The sequence below is a fragment of the Python bivittatus genome, unplaced genomic scaffold (genome assembly GCF_059951505.1).
Source record: "Python bivittatus isolate LINGU-HERP-01145 unplaced genomic scaffold, Pbiv_v1 ctg000670_np1212, whole genome shotgun sequence".
NCBI classification, from domain to species: domain Eukaryota; kingdom Metazoa; phylum Chordata; class Lepidosauria; order Squamata; family Pythonidae; genus Python; species Python bivittatus.
Genome location: NW_028277094.1, coordinates 2,790,433 through 2,806,611, shown reverse-complemented (window position 1 = coordinate 2,806,611; position 16,179 = coordinate 2,790,433). Strand labels below are relative to the sequence as shown.

General features: G+C 42.6%; 1 protein-coding gene across 2 annotated transcripts; it reads left to right on the top strand.

The window, feature by feature from the left end:
* Window positions 1-24: 24 nt before the first annotated feature.
* On the top strand, window positions 25-15,547 carry ZDHHC9 (zDHHC palmitoyltransferase 9). Of its 2 annotated transcripts, none has more exons than XM_088151752.1 (10): window positions 25-177; window positions 2,066-2,331; window positions 11,250-11,410; window positions 11,529-11,687; window positions 12,495-12,632; window positions 12,791-12,839; window positions 13,015-13,117; window positions 13,812-13,915; window positions 14,129-14,291; window positions 14,549-15,547. In XM_088151752.1, exons 2-10 carry the CDS (start codon window positions 2,165-2,167, stop codon window positions 14,651-14,653), a joined length of 1,149 nt encoding a protein of 382 aa, XP_088007878.1. In that variant the 5' UTR covers window positions 25-177; window positions 2,066-2,164; the 3' UTR covers window positions 14,654-15,547. The 2 variants fall into 2 exon arrangements, with proteins under 2 accessions (XP_088007878.1, XP_088007879.1); XM_088151753.1 differs by lacking the exon at window positions 25-177 and adding an exon at window positions 475-726.
* The last annotated feature ends 632 nt before the right edge of the window (window positions 15,548-16,179 follow it).

Sequence of the window (16,179 nt, the reverse complement as noted above, 5' to 3'; positions counted from 1 at the left end):
TTACTGTGAGTGAGGGGCAGCTTGGCCAATCGCGGCGCCCATTTGAGCCAGAAGGCGGCGCGGAGGCGCGGCTCGGCCAATAAGAAGCGAGCTTCTCTCCCCCTCAGAGCCGCGCCACTACGGAGCAGGAAGGCCTCAGCCAAGCCCGGCCTCAGCCCCGGCAGCGCCGAGCGGCAGGTAAGAGCCGCGCCGCGCCGCGCCCGTCGGGAAGGGAAGGGAAGGGAAGGGGAAGCGGCGCGCCCGTCTCGGCCGCTGCGGGGGAGCGTCGTGCCGACACCTCGAGCGGCGCTTCTCAGACCTTCGGCCGCACTCTCGCCCGGGCGCCTGGGGGTGTGGCTGCCCGGCCGCACGTGGGGTGCGGCGCCCGACAGGCCTCCCTTCCCTTGTCAGCAGGAGCCCCGCGAACCGGTCTGCGCCTCCCCGGGCGGGTCCCTTTCGCGGTGTACGTGGGAATGCCCAGACGCGCGTCGAGCGGGGCTGGCCGCCGGCGGGGTGTGGAGTGAGCTCGGGGCAGCTGTCGGGATCCTCGCGGAGCGGGCAAGGTCGCGGGGGGGAGCCCCGGCTGAGGGGCTGCCGCCGCCGCCTCTTCGCCCCCTCTGCTGCCGCTGCCGGGCTCTGGCGGGGGGCGAGGCGCGCGCGGTCGCGGCGCCTGCCTTTGTCTGCGAGGGGCTTTAATTGGCGCTTTTGGAGACGCGGGCAGGGAGCCGGAGGAGCGTGGCTGCGGAGGTGAGGAGTAATCACGCCGAAATATAGAAGCTGAGGGGCTGTTTCTTAATCCGGAAGAAAGAGGCTGAAACGCTCCACGTTTCTGCGTTGTCTGGGGTTGCTTGGATGGTGGCGGGGAGGATGTAAGTGTGGATGTACGTGCGGATCAATACACTCCTTCCTTCATCCCCCCCAAAGCAAACAAAAGAACCTCCTGCTCTTCCGGCTGTTGAAAAATAAAGAATACAGACTCTGTCCTGGGGGGTGGGAGCCAGCTTTTCATTTCGTCTTAACCGGTGGACTATGTTTCTCTCCACTCACTCTCCGTGCCCTTTGTCGCGCGTTAAAATGGGAGAGTCCTCCTCCCCGTTTTCCTTGAAGGGTTGCTGAGCCAAGCACAAAAGGTGGTCTCGCGCATGTTTCCGAGGAGAGCCAAGTTGTTTTGAGCCTCATCTCCGAATTTCAGAGGGTCTGGGGCAGCCCCCTTTGCGAGCAACTTGCCAATCCGCTCAGGGTCTTGGTTGGGTAGTCAGGGTGCTGTGGGCTGTTGAGACTTTGCGAAACCAAAGCGAGAAAGGGTGGTTTGTTTTTAAATGCTAGCTTCTCGTTGTTGGTTTGGGTAGCTTGAGCAGCAGGGGAAAAGGTGGGGCAGAAAGAGACAGGGGAGTTGATTATTAACATCTCTGGAACTAGACTCCGTAGGAAGCAGGTGGGTTTTGTCATTGGAGGATTCTGGAGTTAAGTACTAAGGCCAGCGATCTTTTATGCTGTGCCAGACGTCTGGGCTTGGTCCAAAGGCTGCGTGCTAGAGAGTACTCTGCGATGCAGGGTGTTAACTTCATGATGAGTGCCCGGAAATCCATGCAGCATTCTGTGGTTACAAATGGAATGTAAGTGATGAAATGTTATTTTGATTGGATAAGGCTTTACTCTGTGTAGCACAGTTTGACATGTCATCCGGAGGAAAACAAAGCTTACGTAAAATGCTGCAGCTCCTAGAGTCTGTTTTCCTCTCAATAAGAAGAAAGGTTTGTCAGGAATGCAGCGAAGTCCAAGTGAGTTTGGATTTTTTGAAACTAGTCTCATTTGCCAAAGGAAGTCATGATCGATTATCCAATACAGTACTGGATCAAGCAGGTTTCTTTCATACCAAGAATCGTGGCACATACTCTTTCCTTCTTGTTGGGTTTGTCAGGCATTTCTCTTGCTTATGAAATGTTGCATGGTGACTAAAGCTAAAAGTAGGATGTGGGTTTGCTAAGAAGGATTTGCTCCCAATAATAATGGCTTGGACAATTTCCTAATCTAAGTGTCTTGTCAGGTGTTGCATTGACCTTTCCTCTGTTGCTTACCTTTCCAGGGGCTGAGGCTGGATTGCTGAGGATGGTGTGTGCTTCCCGGTGGCCAGAGTGGAGACGGGCCATTACCGAGTTATCCTGCCTTCTGTGAAGGTGCAGCCATGTCTGTGATGATAGCAAGAAAGAAGGTGATGCGGAAATGGGAGAAGCTGCCAGGAAGGAACACATTTTGTTGCGACGGGCGCATTATGATGGCCCGTCAGAAAGGCATCTTCTATTTGACACTCTTCCTCATTGTGGGGACATGTGCTCTCTTCTTTGCTTTTGAGTAAGTTCATAATGATTGGTTTGTTTGTTTGTTTTGTTTACAAAGCTGGAGTTCATTTACAGCCCACATTCTTGTACGCTACAGCCCATTTGGCTGCTTGTGGAGATGGGTATGTTTTTTCTCTTGATCCCTTTAGATGATGCTATGAAAGTTGCCTCCTTTTTTCCCCCACCAGTACATTCTTCCAAGACTTTTGTCAGGGTAAAACATAACAACAACTGATATCTGTTATTTATTTTTTTAAAAAGTCTTCCTAAATGATGTCAAGAATTCCATCTTGAAATAATTTTCCAAGGTACTCTGCTTTAAATTCAGGTTTGTTTTCATTCTCGAGGTTTCTTATTTGAAAGAGGTGAACAAACAAGGGAATTTAATAGAGTAATGCTTTGCTTTAATCCCACGTAAATAGTGAAGAAAAGGGGAGCTACTCTAGACCTATAAATCCCTGTATCCTTTACCAGTATGGAGTACTGTGTCAGGTTTCAAAGATATTTGAAGGGTAGAGACTGGATGAATTTGGCTTGTTAGAGGAATGTGACTCCTATTGTGGATTGGGCAGGGTTTGTTACTGACTGGAATGCTTCCTTTCCCAGAATGTGAATCACCTTTGAGAGGATGTTCTGATAAGGATGGATTACAATATAAATTAGGAAATGGCATAATCAAAAGATGTTGTCTACTGCCAATAATGCTTGTAGCATAATTTCTGGGAGCCTTTTCGGAACTGCTCAGTTATGAATGGCCCATATGCTAATGCAGTGTTTCTCACCCTTAGCAACTTTAAGATATGTGGACTTCAACTCCCAGAATTCCCCAGCTAGTTGAAGTCCACATATCTTAAAGTTGCTAAGGTTGAGAAACACTCTGCTAATGTGTCTTTTTCTGAAACTTATGCACTTCCCTCACTGAATGCTCAGGTTTATAACTTGGTCAAAGGAAGACTATTTCTGGAGAGGGATTCTGATATATGTGGATTAATACTTATTGTATAAAAGCAAGCATACTCAGGGGTCAATTTTTGCAGAAGAGGGGGAGTTGAAATAAAAGCAATCTTGTGATAAGCTCTCTAAATCATGGTAGGACATCCATGTTATTTCTCATACTTTTAATTATTACTGAAATCACTAAGAATATAATGGTTTCACTATAAATATATACAGTGTATGAAATTACTTAGAGTGTAGTACCATCAGTATGCCCATGATATGCATATTTTCTTGATTAGATTCAGATAAGGCAGTGTAAGTGCTTAACCAATACCTTGCTGTGATAACAAACTAGATATGGGCCAGACAAGGTGGAGGAATTGTTATTAGATGGCTTGTATGGATAGGTGTGTAATATTCAGTGTTTGTTTAGTTATACAAGTTTATAGGTAGGGTTAGGGAGATTGCTTATAGATCCAGTTTGCCACAGAGACATAGTTAATTATGGAATGCAACATCTTTTAATTAGGATAGCAGCTATTGCTGTATATGGATAGAAAATGTAGATATGCAAAATATTCCATCTCCAGAGACTGGTTGTTTCTGGGAAATTTGGAATGTTCTAATCTTCTGGACTATGCAAAGACAGCTGTTCTGGAGGTGATCTAGCATTTTTCTAGTAGTAAATGTTCTGGAACAGGAAGTGGTTCCAGATGTTTCAGGGCTGATCCCTAATACAAACAGCTTGATTGCAATGATGCATGGTTAATAATCTCTATTTTGATTATTACCATGCATTGTATATGAAATTGCCCTTGAAGATGGTCCATTCTAGTTACGTTATACTGGAGGGCTACTATCTTCACTGGCTCATGATTAACTTTGGGAACTAAATGCTGGTATGAAAGAATGTGGGCACCAGAGGAAACTGGCATGTATGGCACTGTCCCCATCTCTTCATACCTTGGAGGTACAGTATCTAATGAGTACCTTTTCTCATGTTTTCTGTTAAAGCTCTGGGCACATCAGAAGTCCACAGGTGCAGTTAGAAAAAGGCCTTTTCAGTAGTGTCTTCTCCCACAGCCTCTGTTGTAGAACAATTGTTTAGAGGGTTCTACCAAAAGCTCTGTATACTTTTTAAAGAAGATTTACCTCTAGTATTTTTAGACCATCCTGCCATGCCTATTTTCACCTGTTGCTTTGGACTGATCAATACTTTTGATTTGTTCATTTTTAAAATTTATATGGATGTTGACTTTGCCACCATAAACTTATCTATAGGGCAGCTAAACGTCTTCTTTATAAATAAATAATTTACTGCTGAAACAGAAATTAGTCCTTTTGAAAATGTGCATTTTATTGTAAAAAACCTAGTGTGTTGAATTTCATATGAATTGAATTTAAAATTATGTCAAGGTAGGACTTGCAATATGATTTCTTGACCTAAATGTGTGTATGAAGACTTCTAAGTGTAACTTTAACCTGAATACAGTATTTTATACAGCAAATACTTGGCAAATGACTTCAGAGCAGGATGTGCTGTAAGCTAAACTTATTCTAAGCAGAAGATATCACATAAGGAAGCTTAAGTTCTGACTTAAATTTGAAATTGGGTCTTTTTTCTATATAGCTTTTCTATAGTTATTACAATATGATGGTATATGTGCTTATTTGAAAGGAAGTCCTAATATTCTGTAATAAGCTAGCTTGTTGAAGATGAAGAGGATTTATGATCCTCTGGGTGCTTGGTGTGTATATCCAAAAACAATCCTGTATATCGTGATTCTGGCATTGTCTACCTCCATCTCATTTAGTGACTCTGCATCACTCTTATCAACCTTGGCTACTTCACATTTGTAATGGGTTCCTTAGGGTTTTATGAGTGTTGCATTCCTGAGGATAATAGAGTGATCAATCTTGTTGCACAAAAAATTGTATGTTGGCACTCACATTCCTTCAACTCACTTTGGTAAGCATTCAAGCAGTTGCTGGTGAGAGAGGGGGCAGATTGGTCTGCTTCTGATCCTTGAAAATTGAATCTTGTGACCCAGCATTTGGCCATTTAGTTTAACTTCTGCTATAAACTCAGAATTTACTCAGAATTCTTCCTTGTTTAGCCCTGGATGGGGTGGCTGTGTCTATAAAGAGCAGGTGTAGGACTTGGAGGTTCTTTTGGACACTCCACTTCTGCTTGGAACAACAGCTGGAAATTGCAGTGAGGAAGGCCAGGCTCAAGAACTGATGATGCATGATTTGTGGCTTTTGGGGGCAGAAGGAAGCAGTCAACCTATGGAAGAATTATTCTGTGGCTTAGGTGCTATGTGATGTGCTTTGATTTATTGATTTTACTATTTGTCTTTTATGGTAGCTTATGCTTTTGTCTTGTGAGTTGTCTAAAGTCTTGGGGGGAAGGCACGTTATCTTAATAAATTAATACTGCTGTATTAATTAAACAGTGTTAACTGGATAGCAGAGAGATCCTTCAAATTCTGCCTTTGAGAAAATTTCAGAAACAGTTCTTCAGCTCTGAATAAGCTACATTTATATGCAGATTTTTCTCCAAGGAGCTCAGGGTGATACATGATTCTCTCTCCTCATTCCCTTTATTTATTCTTGCAAAATCATAGAAGGTAGATTAGACAAAAAGAGCTGTCCTCATCCTGGGCACCCTTCAGATGCCCAAGTTGGAGAAGTGTGGCATCAGACGTGGAAACTGAACCTGAATCTCCCTACCACTTTTCTTATATTAGTCCCTATACCATATTGGTATTTTCCTATGGTAATATGTTTAGAAACTGCTCTTCCACCTTGGGTCAAGAGTGACAAATATCAGAACTGTCATAGTACAGGTAGTCCCTGGATTAAGAACGCCTGGGTTACAGATGACCTATAGTTAAGAATGGAGCTTGTTGTAGCAAAATTCGAGTTAAATACACAATGATTCAAGTTAAATACACAATGATTCGAGTTAATTACACAATGCTACTTATACAGTATTATACAATAATACTGTTCCAGCTTACGTACAATTCAATTTAAGGACAGACCTTGGGAATGGAACTTGTTTTTAAACCGGGGACTACCTGTGTTGATTAGTAAGCTGCTCCCAGGTTAGAAAGAGAATGTGATACAACAGTGGATGTATAGGACTATTCCATAAATCGTATGATTTAGCATCTTTCATGGAGAAATTTAGGCAAAATATCACCCCAGTCTGTACTTTGGCGAGAATCAGCACTAACAGGAAGTGGGAAGTAACCAGAGCTCTTCCCCAGCGCTTTATATGTATCTGCCTGATTGATGATACAAAATATTAGAAATAAATTGTTGTTGTTTAGTTGTTAAGTCGTGTCCGACTCTTCGTAACCCCATGAACCATATTGCGCCAGGCCTTCCTGTCCTTCACTGCCTCCCTGAGTTTGCTCAGTTTCATGCTCATTGCTTCAGTGATGCTATCTAACCATCTCATCCTCTGCCGTCCTTTTCTCCTTTTGCCTTCCATCTTTCCCAGCATCAGGGTCTTCTCCAAAGAGATCTGTCTTCGCATTAGGTGACCAAAATATCTGAGCTTGAGCTTCATTATCGATCCTTCCAATGAGCAATCAGGGTTGATTTCCTTTAAGATTGACTGGTTTGACCTCCTAGCAGTCCAGGGGACTCTCAAGAGTCTTCTCCAGCACCACAGTTCAAAGGCATCAATTCTTCGGCGCTCGGCCTTTTTTATGGTCCAGCTCTCACAGCCATACATTACTACTGGAAAAACCATAGCTTTGACTATGCGGATCTTTGTCGGCAAGGTGACGTCTCTGCTTTTTAATATGCTATCTAGGCTTGCCATAGCTTTCCTCCCAAGGAGCAAGCGTCTTTTAATTTCATGGCTGCAGTCTCCGTCTGCGGTGATCTTGGAGCCCAAATAAATGAAGTCTGTTACTGCTTCCATTTCTACCCCTTCTATTTGCCAGGATAGAAATAAATAGCTATGCCAATATGTGAAAGGTTATGCTTGAAAACTGGGAAGACGTATCATATTGTATGAAAAGACAATATGGAAAAGATTGCTACGTGTGAACTTTTAAGAAGGTTATTTTAATCATATAATCAATTATAGAAAATGAAAGTTTGTAATCTTCATATTATTTACTCTGTGTGAACCTTCAATCTGTTCTCCACTCTACCTGTCTAATTTCTTCTTGCAAATCTGAAAAGACCATGCTGTTCTGATCAGCTGTGATGCTAGGGAATGTTTCTAAATAAAGAAAGAGGACTTTGAATCTTGCTAGTAGTTTTGCTTGTGTTTGTTAAAGTTTGAATAAGATCCTGGCACTCTCCGCTTTAAGCAGATATGAGAACAGGATGAGAAAGGACATGGTGAGAAAGGACATGGTGAAGGGTAACATCAAGGACTACTGTATAAATTCAGAGTAAAAGTATATAGCAACTTAATGTTGATTTTATTATGTGTGTTTAGCATGTGAGACAAGGTTGATTGGATCATTGTGTCACTTCCAAAACAAAATACGTAAACTCGTTTTGCTTCTGATTCACATAGAGTTTTGAAAAAGATCCAGAATGTTCAGCATCTGAACCTTTCTTCCAAAAGTGGTGACAGCTGTAGGAGGAATTCAAAAAAAACCCCACTGTGATTCATTTGGGCTACTGTACTATTTGAGCTGTGTGGTCTTTTACCCTAGCAATATTTTTGACTTTCAGAGTTGGATAGGTGGTTCATTTCTTTAAAAAAGCAGATGTTGTCAAAACAACTTGATTGTACTATAAATAAATTTATCTAAGTCATGTGAATTTATTTCCACGAATGCTTAAATGTTGTTTACATTTGAATATACTTCCTGCCAGCGCTTCTAGATCAACCAGATAAAAATGTTGGCATATAACACTATTATTGGGGATGTGCCTTTTCTCCAAGGGGCGTAGTTGCCAATTTGATACTGAAATGTATATGTTGCTTGGGGTGCAGACATTTTTATTGTGGCATGTATCTGTTTATCATGGAATACCCAATATAGGAGAGGTGGATGGGGATGACCTGTTTGGAAGCCCTCTAAATTGGGCTACGGTACAGCTAAATATATAAAATAACCCATGAGCCAGAAATTCTTGCTCTCATTATTCCTTTTATTATTTATTATGAGGATATTTTAACTCATTAAGTATGTCTGATTGTTTTGATAGAAATATGAGATCAGCTGCCTGGTATACCTGATCCACCTAGCCACAAAGGTCTTTCTTTATCCTGAAAGCTTAATTTTAGTCAGTGAAAAATAGCATATTCAATGAGTGATTATACAAGCTTCTGAGTATTTGGAATGCCAAACTCTGTTGTGTAGTAAAGCTGTAATGTTGGGGGAATGTTGGTGCTGGAATAGATTTTTAATGGAAAGAACTACAAGTAGTCCTTGTTTAGCAACTGCCTCGTTTAGTGACCATTCACAGTTACTATGATGGTGAAAGATAACTTTATGATCAATCTTCACATTTACAACCTTCACAGGTCTCTGAAGCAAAGGAAAGCTGAAGATTGTAACCACAGTCAGTTTCACTTAGCGACTGCTTCGCTTAATGGCTGAGTTGCTGGTCCCAATTCTGGTCACTAAATGAGGACTACCTGTAGGTTCTGAATTCCACAGATTAAAATAGCTAAATTCTGGGTAATATTTCATATTACTCTATTCTTGCCTTTTAAAGAATGTGCTTAAAATTACCACTCTTTTTAACAAAGCAAAAGTTGTGGTGCAGCACTCCAGATTGGGAGAGCCTGCAACTACTGTTTGTTCAAAACAAAGCTAATCAATTTTAAGAATACTTTTTGAAAAATAAGACTAGCAAAACATTGTACCATGGTCCTGAAAGATGGCAACAGTCTTATCTATGATTACTTGAAAAAATACCTTGATAAAAATACCTTTTCTACTCTAAGAACATTTGGAGGTATTGAAGCATTTTGTGTGCAAAGTATTTATTTTTCCATTTACAAGTATACCAGTGCGCTCAGGGCCACATTTGATAGACTAAAGGGGAAGTCAAGTGGTGCTTCCAGTGGTGGTGGCCTTTTATACGATGCTGACCTGCTGTTACTTTTTCAGGGATTGTTTTCTGTGACTCTTTTAAGTCCAATTTCTGTGTGAGCCTTTTCCCCCCCATCATTACTACTCTTTTTTTTTTTTTTTTTTAGTAATTTGCAAAGCAGGCACATAATTGTAGAAGCCACCTCCCTAGAAGAATAATTATTTGGGTAAAATAAGCATTTAGACATACTTGTATGTAGGCATACCTTGTTTTATTGCACTTTGCTTTATTGTGCTTTGCAGATACTGTGGTTTTTTGTTTTTTTTTTACAAATTGAAGGTTTGTGGCAACCCTGCATTGAGCAAGTCTATCAGAGGATGATTAGCATTTTTTAGCCATAAAGTATTTTTTAATTAAGGTATGTACATTGTTTTTTTAGACATAATGCTATTGCACACTTAACAGACTACAGTATAATGTAAACATAACTTTTATATGCACTGGAAAACCAAAAGATCTGTGACTCGCTTTATTGCGATACTCGCTTTATTATAGTGGTCTGGAACCGAACCTGCAGTATTTCCGAGGTATGCCTGTATGAGTGCAGAATGTGAGTGTACTGGCACAGAAGTGAGTATTCAGGCTGGTGTGTAACCTATTTTCTGTGACACGGTAATTGTGTCTTGGGAGTAATAGGGGAAGATAACAAGATGGGCAGGAGAAGACAAATGGAGTCAGCTACAGTACATCTTAGGTTGTGCTATATGCAGAAATGGTTCTCTCCTGGCTCCAGCAGGAAAGTAAAGTCCGCAGAGCAACTGTCAGCTATCCCATTTCCTCTTCTTGCACCAGAGGGGACTCTTTTAGTTGGCAGCTGCTGCAGATAGAATTGGTCGTTCCCTCTTGTTTAATTTCTTCTACATGCTTCCAGAAGATGTGCGGTACCTACCAAGTTTTTTTAAACTCCTGCTTGATGTATAGTTTACCCATTTCTGGGATACCTTGGAGATTTTGCTTCTGTAGGCAGGAATGCTGTTTAGGTAGGGGTAGAAGGGGTTTGTTCGCATTTTATACATCTCTGCTTCCTGTTCTGTTTTATTCATGGCCTGGTCAGTTGCTGGATGAGTGACATGCTTTACGTTTACAGATAGCCCTGGGAAAGAATTTTGTCTGAAATCCTGCAGAGCTGCTATTGGTTGGCATAGGTAGGGCTGAGCTAGATGAGACGACTTCCTATGTTTAGGAGTTCCAGTGGTGATATAACAGTAGTGTAAGAAACTCGAGTGGGGGTAGAGGGGCCAGTATTTGAAAGAGGAATGCTACAATGCATTTGTTCCCATGAAAGAATTTCTTACACAATGCCCCCCCCTTCACATCTGCAAGTCTAGCTTTAATAACTCCCTGTGGGTCCCCTGTATATCACTGTGTTACAGCTCAAGTATGGAAAGTGAAGCCTAGCCTATATGTTGAACTACAAGGATCTTGTCTTCGGGACTTATATCAAACAATTATCAGATACAAAATACTGTGTAAACAAGTACCAGTGCCTTTGCTTGTTTTATACTTTAAACGTTTACTTTTACACCCTGGTGCAGTTAAACAATGCCAGCATAGCATGTCAGTAAATGCCATAGGAGGTGGAAGCCAGAAATTAGTGCAGGTCATTATACAAATTTGATTTAGTTTTAAGCTTGCACTAGAAGCTGCTGAGCTATTTCCAAGATCTTTCAACAAATGTGGGATTGAAAAGTATTGTTTTTAAAAATAATTGGAGGTTAAAAATATTTTTAGAAAAGAGATTCTTAAAATACAAAATGCTGCCAGAAGTCCCTTCTGTAGCCTGTAGTGAAATGATGGAAATCCATGGAGCTTGGATTCTTGCCTTGAGCCCTTTATAGAACCTTTTTAGTCGTTGCACAAAAGTCTTTGTGTTTGATTTCAGTGACCCTGAATTCTCTCCTATCCTAGGTGCCGGTATCTTGCTATCCATCTCTCCCCAGCTATCCCTGTCTTTGCAGTAGTTCTCTTTTTGTTTGCAATGGCAACCCTGTTGCGGACAAGCTTCAGTGACCCAGGGGTTATTCCACGTGCCCTACCTGATGAAGCAGCTTTCATTGAAATGGAAATAGGTACGTTGGTGGTGATTAGTGAAAGTGGCAAAGCCAAAGGATGTGGAATACTTCCCCCCCTGCTCCACTCAGAGAGATGGGCAAAGCTTAGGCAGTGAATGGTTTGCTTTCATTTTAGAGGCAACCAATGGAACTGTGCCTCCCGGCCAACGGCCACCTCCCCGCATTAAGAACTTCCAGATCAATAACCAGATTGTGAAGCTGAAGTACTGCTATACCTGCAAGATCTTCCGTCCACCCCGTGCCTCACATTGCAGTATTTGTGATAACTGTGTGGGTGAGTGATAGAGCTGGGCTCCAGTCTCTTCAAGGCTGTATTTGGGGCTGGGAAAAAGCACCTAAGTAGGTTTTCCTGGTGGACCATGAGCTGGCTGCTGTATGCTGTTCTGCAGAAAGTAGACATTCTCTGGCAATGAGCAGTCTTGCTACTGTTAGGAGGGGCAATAAAATTGGGGACATGGGAACTCCACTCACTGAACACAGGATTTCTACAGCTGCAGTCCCCAGTCTTCAGACCTGTCTTTAACTATAAAGGCAAAAAATGTGGTTTGCTTTCAGTGAAATGAAAGCAGCGCCCCTCAGTCTGTAATTTTGAGGCTGAGGAAGCCATCACCCAGACTACATCTGCTGTGATTTGGAACCTCCCTGTATCAGATTATGGTAGTTCCTGAAAGCAGAGCATTGGAGCTTATGTTTTGTTATCATCTTCAGCTTTAGATAAAGGAGACATTGTGCCACACTGTTTCTTTAGCCTTTGTTCCCTCTGCATTCCCCACACTCATAATAGTCTAATGGTAGGTTTAATTTACTGTATACATAAAATATCTGAAAGCTGCTTTCTTTTAGGTTGTTATACTTGCTATCACAGAGGCGCCCTTAAGCTATGTGGTTTTTGAAGGCAAAGGTTGCTACTTTGACAATCCTCCCACCTCAAAAGCGGGTGCATGAATCAGTTTCATAGTTAGCCAGAAGGATTGCAGTGTGGGTTTGGTATGTTAGTGGAACTCTGGACATGCTGGCATCTTGCTGAAGTTTATGTGATGGCGTCAAAGAGAAAAGCAGCAAGCTTCTCTGTTTCTTACAGAACGTTTTGATCATCATTGTCCCTGGGTAGGAAACTGTGTGGGAAAGAGGAACTACCGTTATTTCTACCTCTTCATCCTTTCTTTGTCACTTCTCACCATCTACATCTTCTCCTTCAATATTGTCTACGTTGCCCTGAGTGAGTATGTTGTAGTAAGGAGGGGGACTTGCACTGTGTTACAAAAGCTTTGACAGGCATCTTAGAAGAGAAGGAAGGGTGGGGGGAAATAAGTCTTTACTTTTCTTGGTGTGGTTAATAATTGCAGACTAAATACATTATGTTTTCATTCCATACAGAATCCCTGAAGATTGGCTTTTTGAATACTCTGAAAGAAACTCCAGGGACATATCTTTTCTTCTTGTTGTAGCTGCTTTTAACTTGCCTGTTAGAAGAGAGAAATAGGGGAGAAATCATTATCCACTGCTCCCCAGTGAAGTGGGGAATAGAGTAGGATGTCTATAGTGTTGGGAGGAGCTAAGGATTCCATAAGGAGTTTGTGTTCCTTAACTAAGCTTTTCACGGCTCTGGAGGTTTTGATCTGCTTTTTCACACTTTGGTCTGTGGTGGGCTTAACTGGCTTCCACACATTCCTGGTAGCCCTGAACCAGACAACGAATGAAGATGTAAGTACTTCCAGTGGCACATCCTTTCCTGTAAATTATATATATGCATGTATGTATGTATTTAACACACATTCCTTGAGAATGCTGCCTATTGGCAATGTTAGTTAGGCATTCTTATAGAAGTCTCTGCTTTGGCCTTGCCCCTAGACAGGAGTGACTAAGCTCCTTGAAAGAAAATCCATTCTCCCTTGAATGGATTGGAGCCACTGGATTTCCTTCTAAAGAACACATGTAGTGGATTTTTTTTTAGAAATCTTCATTTATTGAAGTGAAGAGGAAGTCCATCTCTACCTTTTGTCCTTTTGTTACAATTTGCAGTGGGTTTTTTTTTCTTCCTTCCACAGTTCTTCTTTCCAGCAAGGCTTCTGGAGATAACTTTCTCAAATTGTTAGGCAGAACAGAGCCTGTATTTCCAACTGGGCAGTTGCTTCTTTTCAGTTGCAAGAAGTAAAGAGCCACTGACTGATGTATCAGACTCTGGGGGAGTAAAACTCTTCTGTGGATGAGGAAGGCATTCCATTAGGACAAAATAATTAGAAAAACAGCAGGTGCCAAGTTCCAAGAGAGATCTATTGGAAGAAGCCAAAATAACTTGAAAGATGCTTTTCATTTGGGATCTGGATGCATATCATCATGTAGATCCGTGCTAACATTGGTTCTGTATTTTTGGAGGCTGCTGTTCTTGTTCTTTCAGATTAAAGGCTCCTGGACAGGGAAAAACCGTGTGCAGAATCCCTATAGCCATGGCAACGTTGTGAAGAACTGCTGCGAAGTTCTGTGTGGTCCTTTGCCTCCCAGGTGATGGTTCAGTCTGTACCTAGATGTTATTCTGTGTATATAAAGCAGTCCTGAGGATGATTATATGCGGTTCAGAGGGACTGGGATGGAAGCCCCTTCCTGCATATCTAAATAACGAGAGTCTGAGATGGGATCCATTTAGCTATCCTTGTCTCCGATCTTTCTTCTCAAAAGTGTCTTTACTTTTCCTGACCTCCCACTTCTACTTTATAGTGTGCTGGATAGACGGGGCATCTTGCTTCAAGAGAGTGCTATCTCAGGGAACAGTGCTGGGCCTGAGCCCAGAACGCAAGAAGAGAGAAGCACAGAGGAATGCAGTGCCCAGGAAGCCAGTGGTGCCCCAGAAGGTGGCAGTGCCTTCCCAGAGCGAAGCTTGGTAAGTGTGGAAAACACAGATGTATTTAGAATGAAAATTATCCCCTCCCAGGTTTGGCACCAGCACTGTTTTCTGGTAGTCCAGAGGCAAGTGGCTGGGTGGGTGGATTTCTGGAAAGGATTTCTACGATGAGCAAGATACTGAGCTCCATCTGTAACATCCCTCCAAATCTCCATAAATGAACAGTGTTGCTTTCAAGGAACTGTTTGTTGGATTCTGCTGTGAATCGTCCTCTCCCTTCTTTTCTTCCTCCCCAGCTCCCTGTGCCAACAGACAAGGTGCCACAGGAAACTGTGAAGCCACCTGCTGCTGCAGAAGAATCATCTGTTCCGACACTTGGTACTGCACAGATGACACCTTAGCTTCTGAAGTGGACCTGAGAGTGCTTGTACTCGGCTGCCTCTTGTGAAGCTGCAGAGCGAGCAAGGATGGGAACAGCCGGCTGGACAGCGTGTTGTTCCCTAGGCTATTTGTTCGCCAGGGGTTGTGAACAGTATCTACAAACTGATAGTTGCCAATGCTCCCTTTCTCATGGAGGCTGGGCACTCATTGTGCTGCTGAAGGACTCTTTGTCTGCCGGTAGTCTCTAATACAATTAAGTGAGTGCCTCTCTGGCCCTAGCCCTGAGTTCGCTGGAACATGGAATGTGCTGGGAAGAAGACAGAACTGATGATTGTGATCTGTGCCATCTTTCTCCCTGTGACTATAGTATTGTGTGTTTGACTGGTCTTATTCACCAATGGAGTCAGGCTGGTTATGGAAGCTAGAACCAGCCAGGTTCATAAATCATAGCCTTCCTAAATGTTCCTAACAAACAGTGCCAATTGGCAGCTTGAAGTCCCAAATGGTCCTAAATTATAGAATACCCTGCCAGAGGACCTCTAAGTCCTTTGTCACTCCCAACCTCTGTTCAGGTATTGGAATCTGTGGTGCAGTATCAATCTTTCCTTTTTCTCCCTCTCTTCCCCCCTCCCTTTCTGATCTTCTTCCATGTCCTGGAAAGGTTGATCCTTCCTTCTCACCAGCAGTTACTACAAGGCTGCTGTGGAATGGGTCACAAGGGCAGCGAAATGCTCTGGAAGCAGAAGAGCCAATGGTATTTGGTTAGAGAGTTTGTTACTGTACAGAGAGATGAGCTCTGGGCTCTCAGTCTGTGACTTCTGTATAGCCCATAATATCTGTGCTCTAAACTCACTTGATCCAGTGTTGGAAGCTGCTTTGGGAAATAACTGACTAAATTATGGCTAAGTCCAGACCGTTGTGTGTTACTCAGTCCTTTCTCTGTATGTGCATTGAGAATCTGTAAGTCAGGGAAGCCATATGTACAGGCAGTCCCCGGGTTAAGAATGCCCGGTTTATGGACGGCCCATAGTTAAGAATGGAGCCTATTGAAGCAAAATTCAAGTTAAGTGCACAGTGATTCAAGTTAAATACACAATGGTTTGAGTTCATTACATAATACTACTTATACATTATTATACCATAATACTGTTCGGGCTTATGTACACATTTGACTTAAGGACGGACCTTGGGAATGGAACTCGTCCTTAAACTGGGGACTTCCTGTACTCTGAATTTGATCAGGGGTGGGCTGGGGGAGCCATTACAGACCAACTTTCCCCACAGAATCATATTGCTTCTGTGATGACTGCCAGTCGGATGGAAAATGGAGATAAAAGTTCTGAGGGCTGTGTATCTCCTTGGCCATGGAAAAATGATGTGTGATTGAGAGAAGGCTGGCTAGAATCGTTCTCCGTGAGGTGGTTTTTTTCTTCTTGCAAGAGAGTGTTTTGGGGAATGTATTTTAAAAAGAATTCCTGTTCCTTGAGTGCAGTAGTGACAGTCCCTAAAATGGGAAACCAAGAATGGCTAAATCTTTGAACCTAGT